Source organism: Cupressus sempervirens, chromosome 5 (genome assembly GCF_028749045.1).
Source record: "Cupressus sempervirens isolate cs-2001-9-10 chromosome 5, ASM2874904v1, whole genome shotgun sequence".
Lineage (NCBI taxonomy): Eukaryota > Viridiplantae > Streptophyta > Pinopsida > Cupressales > Cupressaceae > Cupressus > Cupressus sempervirens.
The window spans coordinates 165,917,007-165,924,161 of record NC_143122.1 but is presented as its reverse complement, the minus strand read 5'-3'; the positions used below and the strand labels follow the sequence as shown (position 1 = coordinate 165,924,161).

Here is a 7,155-nt window from a genome sequence, read left to right as displayed (position 1 = left end):
TGGGAAAGTATGCTTACTCATATTATCATTTTCACCTATATAAAACAAAGACACCCACCTCCATATATGATGCATATGCTTATCATAACATTGTAACTAACTATATAAAAACATAGACACTTACATCTATATATGTTGACATGTTTCTATCAAAAAAATAGAAAAAAATGTATAAAAGAAAAAGATAGAAAACAACATGTAATTGCACCTTCTTGTAAAACATTAAAAAAAGAAAGAAAATACATACCTACTCCAACATAGAAATTAAAAATCAAACAATGATAGTAAGCACAAGAAGAAAAAATAACATACACTAAAAATGATTTAAAAAATCACTTTCCTTTGAACTATCTTTGACCTCTTGATTATTAAACACCTTACATTCTACCTTACCATAATAATTATTATTATTATTCTAATTAATACACCGAATGAAAAGGGGAATAAGGAAAGGAATTACCCCATAAGGAAAAAGAACCCACCATTCACGTAATTATTCCCCGGGTAATTCTTTTCTTAAACCAGTCTGTCTTTTGCTGTTGTAGGGAATCTACACGGCAAAAATCACGGGTTTATCCTGCCACGTCAGAACCACGGTAAGATATTTGTATTTGCATATTTTTAACTAGTAATCGATTAACGGCGCTAACCAAGCATAAAACTAAGTGCAACTTTTTTTTTTTGTTTTTTATTTATCTATTTGTGTGAACACGAGGTGATCTGTTGATTCACACAGTGATGTACAGTTGAGCTCCATTGATATTTTAGCTGTGATGGAGATTTGCGATGGAGATGATATCGACTTGTTGGGGTTTCCAAGAATAATAATTTCATTAGGATTGATGTGTTTAATGGGGATTCAACAGATTCGTAGAAGACAGGTGTGTTGATTGAGATGTTCTTGGTTTTATCTGGATTTTTTGGTTTTGGTTTTGTGTTAATTTCATCAGGGTTGATGCGTTTTATCATTATGGGGATATAGGTGTGTTGATTGGGATTTTTATGTGAGTTTTTAGGATTTTGGTTTTGGGATTCAATTGAACTGAGTATTTCCAATGCTGCGATGGCACCTGCTGGGAATCTTAGTGTGCAGATAGATTTCAAATCTTGATAGAGTAGATGAGCTCGAGGTGGGATTCTCTTCTGCGGAAACAGGTTTATGTTTTTATGGTGCTTTTTGATTGTTTGCTGAGCAAGAAATGGTAAGGGTTTTGTGTTGAAATGGTGTTTTAGGGGCGGGGAATGCTTGGGATCATAGGGTTTCTCATTTGGTTTTCTTGCTGTTTGGCTGTTGTAATGTCTGGGTATGTGGGTGAGTTGGGGTTAGTTTTACGAGGAGGATAGCGATTTGCACGTTTTTAGTTTGTACGAGTTGCAGGAAAATTGATGCCGAGTTTGGCTCAGTTGCCGCAGGTTCTTTTGCATCGCTTTTCTGGAAGGACAAAGATTTGATGATTTAAATGCCGGATTTCGTGGCGTGAGAGCCAATCTTCCGTTACAGCGCTTTGATTTCTTGGAATTCTCGACGTGAAATAGAAAATGTTGTGCTGGAAGAGGGATTTAATGATATTCTTTTGATTTCCGCTGGAGGAAGTGTAATAATGGTGGAATAGCATAACTTGGTTGCTGAAGCAGATCAGTTAACTTTGACTTTGAAGAACCTGTTAAATGTGGATACCTTTGAAGTAGGCAGTACAGGTCAGCAGCTTTACTATATCAGTTAACAAGTTTTGACTTGGATGTGAGCAGTAAAAGCCAGCGCTTTACTTGATTGGTTGCTGCAAGGGTTTTTATGCGAAGGAAGTAGTAACGTTCAGCTGATTTAGTTTGCTAATTAACAGATTCTAATGTTGAAGTATCTATTTCAGGTAGAGGGTTTAAAAGTGTTTGGGGATCTGCAGATTTAGATCATGTTGAGAAAAAACAAAGTTTATAACGATATGAAAGGGCCAGCTTTATCGGGTTTGAGAGGGAAGCAGGTGTCCCTAACACTTGTTGCACTGATCTGCACGACATTTCTTGTTTGGGGGTGGGAAAGGGTTCCATTTTCAAATGTTTTCCCAGCAGTTGATACCATACCAAGAATTGTTCTCCCTGGCTATATGTTGTTTCCAGGTTTGTTTCTTCATCTCTTTCAGATACATTTATGTTAAGAGCTTTGGTTTGGATAGTTTAAGTATATTTTCTGGCTAAGTCCAGACTTGGTCTCTGATTTCCACAATAAAGCCTCCAGGATGGTTTAGCCAATGCTTTCTTTGTTAATAAGGCTAGATTTCTACAGGCGTTCCTTAATAACGCTTCTCTTTAGCCTGTTTTACTTTTCAAGTGTCTTCTGTCTAGTCTTTTGTATTATGCATAAAGCTCTGCAGGTTTGGCAGTATACGTTTTGTGTATTGCAGAGTTTGGTACAAATGTGGAGTCCGACTTATACAGAATTGTGTAGTCATATAGCCTTGCATTCTAAATTCTTATATGAATATATCACAGTGACGAACTTGACAATTAGTGTCTAATCAGTTTTTGCAACTTCTACTAGATTTGTGTACTCACACAACCTTGTAATCTGATGTATGGTTCCAAGGTGCCTAAGTGTGTGTGTTTACTTCTTGCAACATCTTGCTAATTAGCTGTTTTGTGATCGTCTCTGAAGCATGTCAATGATCTCGTTTACTTGACAATTAGAGTTTAAGATTTGTGTACTCATACAATCTTGTTATGTAAATTGTGATGTATGATGTAAATGTACCTTACCTTTTTAATAATTGCTTGCATCATCTTGCCAATCTGTTTTTGTTAACATGCCCATAGATTCACTCAAGCATGTGAATAATTTTTCTTGTTACATTTCTCATTTGTGAGTTACAATGGAGATTCCATACGATAAACAGTTCATTAGCAACAGATCATAATTAACACAATAGACTAGACAATAAGAAATGACACAATCAAAGACAAAAAATTTCCCTGAACCCAAATTCACGGGTCAAATTGTTCCCTTGATCACTATTTCTAGTGTCAATACAATAAATATTAGGTTATTTGCATGCAAAAGCAACCTGTTAAGAAATGCAATTTCTTTGCTTTTCCCCCTCTTTCCTGTTTGAATAATCAGTGATTCAATATTAGAAACATCTGTTTAAGGATTAACTGGGGGAAACAGCAAGTATTATATGTAACTAATGGAAGGAAATATCTTCTACTGAATTGGTTTCACAAATTGAAGAATGTTATATTATTTCATGCTTATTTATTTCCAGATACACAAAATGTATATTGAATCAGTGGAGAATATTTAGAATAGAACAATGGATTGGAAAAAGGGGTGAATATCATGTGCAGAATTTTTTCAGAAGCATAAATGGGCTTATGAATTTGGGGAGCATGAGTTTTCTTGTTTCAGACATAAACATTATTTCTTACTGATTGAGTTTTCAAAATATGGTATTTAATCAGGGCCACCTCTGGAATCACCTTTGGGTGTTGACAATTCGTCCTTCACATTGGATGGAGCATCTCCATCTATCTCAACTGAAAAGTCACTGCCCATGTCGCCATTTCTCTCTGACATATCTGGCACAGCTGAAGAGTCTGCATCTGATAGATTTTCTCCCAACCAAGAGAAAGCTCTTCTTGTTGGAGTTCCCAACCCTGACGCAAACAACACTCTTAATTCCAGCTCATCTGAAAAGAATTCTGCAGTAGTTGGAGAATCAGCATCCATTGAGACAAAAGGTGAAGTACATTGCTCAACTGAAATATCAATTCTATTGAGTGAATGTCCCATCCGATGATACCTTATGGCTTAATTCCAAATTGGTAATGTTTTCTTGGAATGGACACATGGTCCAACAACTTTTTTAGCATAAAGAATTGCCTGTCACAGTTGACTGAATGTGATGATTTGATTACTTATTTTGATAAAATGTTAACAGTGTGTCCTATTGTTTCAGTGTGTGATTACACCATTGGAAAATGGGTTGAGGATCACCACAGGCCATTCTATTCAGGCAATATGTGTAAGCGCTGGTTATCAGAAATGTGGGCATGCAGGCTAACACAGCGCACCGATTTTTCATATGAGAAGTACCGCTGGCAGCCTGATAACTGTGACATGCCCAATTTTGATGGACAGGAGTTTCTTAAAAGGTATGAATAATCGAATCTTGATGATGGTTATTATCACATATTTCATGATGCATGTAAACTCTAAACCAATAGAATTTGCAAAATTGAATTATCTAAGGGATGTGTGCATTCTATATATAAATTTTTGATATGCTAATCTGATGATCCTAATATGATAGACTACAATCCTGGTCCTCTTTGTAGAATGCAGAGCAAGACTCTTGCTTTTATTGGGGATTCACTGGGAAGACAGCAGTTTCAATCTATGATGTGCATGCTTACTGGTGGAAAAGATAGCCCAGACGTTGAAGATGTAGGTAGAGCATATGGTTTGGTCATTGCTCCACATGCTATAAGGCCAGATGGCTGGGCATTTAAGTTTCGTGAGACAAACACAACTGTTTTATTTTATTGGTCAGCAAGCCTCTGTGCTATTGAACCACTGAATTTGAGTGATCCATTCACCAACTGGGCAATGCATCTTGATCGACCTACATGGTTTTTAAGTCATAATCTTCACAGGTTTGATGTCGTGGTTCTAAACACAGGGCACCATTGGAACAGAGGTAAAATAAATGCAAATAGATGGCTAATGTATGTGAATGGAGAGCCATACAATGGTAAGGCCCTGAGAGACATCAGAAGGGCTCAAAATTTCACTGTCCACTCTATTGTGCAATGGCTTGATGGACAGTTGAATAAGCATCGTAATTTAAGAGGTTTTATGAGAACACTATCACCTCGGCACTTCTTTAATGGGGATTGGGATTCAGGAGGCAGTTGTGATAACACAGCACCATTTTCTAAAGCAAATAATGCTTTAGGGAATCGTGCTCATGATCCAGTCTCTGAAAATGCAGTGAAGGGTACAGGTGTTGAACTTTTGGATATCACTGGCTTTTCACAGTTAAGAGATGAGGCACATATATCAAAATATAGCCGCAAAGCAAAGAATGGTGCTCAGGATTGCCTTCATTGGTGCCTTCCAGGAGTTCCTGATACATGGAATGAGCTTCTCTTTGCACAGCTGCTTTTTCCATTGGGGAAGAATTCGTCAGTCAATATGATATCATAGCGTTAACATTCTTTCATTAGGATTGCAATGGATTATAGTCCTGTCACAAAAAATTTTCATAACTGATTGTACGGCAGGTAGATCGTGTATCTGGAGGATATTTGTAACAGAAAAGTAATATGTTAAAAGAAAGGTGGGCTGCTCATATGTCATTTTGGAAGTTCATGCTTTCATCTATTGAAGAAAAACACAAGAACAAGGAATTGGCTTGTGACCACCAGTCTTATTAAATTTATTGCACTGATTCAGCTGGAAAAGGAAAGAGTTCATTCTTGGCAAAAAGGCAATTTACCTTCTGTGCCATATAATAAATAAACAAGATAATCATTAGAAGGTGGCATTGTTGGGTTCATTTTAGTTCATATTATAAATGCATTTGGATATTGGATTCCAGATTTCTCTTCACACTACTGTTAGGTGATCCAGCATGCGAATGAGATGTGTGGCTTTAATGTAAGGAAATGTGCTAAAATGTGCAAAAAAAAAGCCCAGCAGATTTATGGCTGGCAAAGATGTCGTATTCTTAATATACTTAGTAGAATTAGAAATATCTCGAGGAAGTTGCACAATAAAAATTTGCACAGGGCCATTCTATCGTCTCTATGCAATAGAACTGATCTAATTGATAACTGCTGCCTTACATGGCCTCTTTTCTAATAACTTTGGGTCAGTGTAAACGAACCCCTCCAAAGGTCTGATGTCCAATGAATAAACAAATATAATCCATGTGGAAGATCTTCCGAGTAAATTGGTTTTAGTATTTTATATATCAATGTTTCAGATTACATTGTTATTTATTATCGGAATAACAAAAAGAGTCACACTTCGGAGTAAATTGGCTTTAGTATGTTAAATATCAATGTTTCAGATCACACTGTTATTTATTATCGGAATAACAAAAAGAGATGCATATTTATTTGAGAATTATAAAAATCTAATTATCTCAATTGTAGCTTGTTTCATGATTTACTTTTTATGAAAGAAAATCCAGTTTTGCTTTATTATTTTTAAAATATGAGGACTTCATTATTGTAGAAATAGTTGAAGATGCAACATTTTGGGTACATTTTGATTTGGAGGTAAAGGCTTTTTTTAAGACAGTAGGAAAGAATTTGTTGGCTAACACAATAAAAATCCACTTGGTCAACTTGTGAAGTGCACACGTGCATAGTTTTCACATAATTCCAAACCAACCATAAACCTTAGCCTCCTAACCAATACGACCAACCACATGGGGTTTATTATATTTTAACTAGCATACCTAAAAAATTAATTCAATTTTTTTTGAAAAAAAAGTCGAGAGGTATCCAATTGCTAGAGAACTATTAGTATAAGTTTATTTGTTTTATATATACTACCTGTTAATACATAGAAATTTTAAATCCAGCAAAAAAATACATTAGAAATCTTAAATTTTAAATATCTTCCTTAATTTTATGAGACTGAAAAATTCCAACAAATCAAATTTAGAGAATGATTTACTCCATCACATCCAAACATGAAATATACAAATTAAAGAAAATTATAGCAAGAAAAAAATTCATAACAATAAAATAAGCAATGGTAATAAATGTTTTAGATTTATTTTTATTTTATGCTCTAATTAATAGCATAATCATAAAAAGATTGTAAACCATATTTTGGAAAGTGGAACAAATCTGACCTACATTGAGAAGGAACTATTTGTAAATTAAAAAAACCATAAATTCACATTGAGTTAAACTATCCATTGCATGCAACTTTCAAGATTTTAATTATATTTAGTCTTTGCTACTGTTAAGATTCTATTTTATTTCTGTGACAAGTAAGTGAACATCAAATTTTTTTAAAAGTGAAAAATGTTTACATTGAAGATTGCTATCACTGTAGAAAGCCTCTCGGCTTAATTAGGGCTAGCACGAGTGCAGGATATTGAGGGTTCATGTACACTTGGGACTTAAATTGTCAACATTATG

General features: G+C 35.1%; 1 protein-coding gene across 13 annotated transcripts; it reads left to right on the top strand.

Annotated features, from left to right (window-relative positions):
* Positions 1-647: 647 nt before the first annotated feature.
* On the top strand, positions 648-5,948 carry LOC149554954 (protein trichome birefringence-like 14). Of its 13 annotated transcripts, none has more exons than XM_089828985.1 (7): positions 745-881; positions 1,017-1,155; positions 1,414-1,698; positions 1,869-2,115; positions 3,454-3,732; positions 3,951-4,146; positions 4,330-5,948. In XM_089828985.1, exons 4-7 carry the CDS (start codon positions 1,911-1,913, stop codon positions 5,198-5,200), a joined length of 1,551 nt encoding a protein of 516 aa, XP_089685111.1. In that variant the 5' UTR covers positions 745-881; positions 1,017-1,155; positions 1,414-1,698; positions 1,869-1,910; the 3' UTR covers positions 5,201-5,948. The 13 variants fall into 13 exon arrangements, with proteins under 13 accessions (XP_089685106.1, XP_089685104.1, XP_089685111.1 ...); XM_089828982.1 differs by having other exon boundaries at positions 1,405-1,698; XM_089828980.1 differs by having other exon boundaries at positions 648-881; positions 1,017-1,130; positions 1,414-2,115.
* Positions 5,949-7,155: the final 1,207 nt, after the last annotated feature.

Coding starts and splice junctions, on each gene's coding strand:
- LOC149554954 (XM_089828980.1), top strand. CDS start 1,911: ATGTTGAGAAAAAACAAAGTTTATAACGATATGAAAGGGCCAGCTTTA. Junction 2,116..3,453: donor TGGCTATATGTTGTTTCCAG/GTTTGTTTCTTC, acceptor GTATTTAATCAG/GGCCACCTCTGGAATCACCT. Junction 4,147..4,329: donor GGACAGGAGTTTCTTAAAAG/GTATGAATAATC, acceptor TCCTCTTTGTAG/AATGCAGAGCAAGACTCTTG.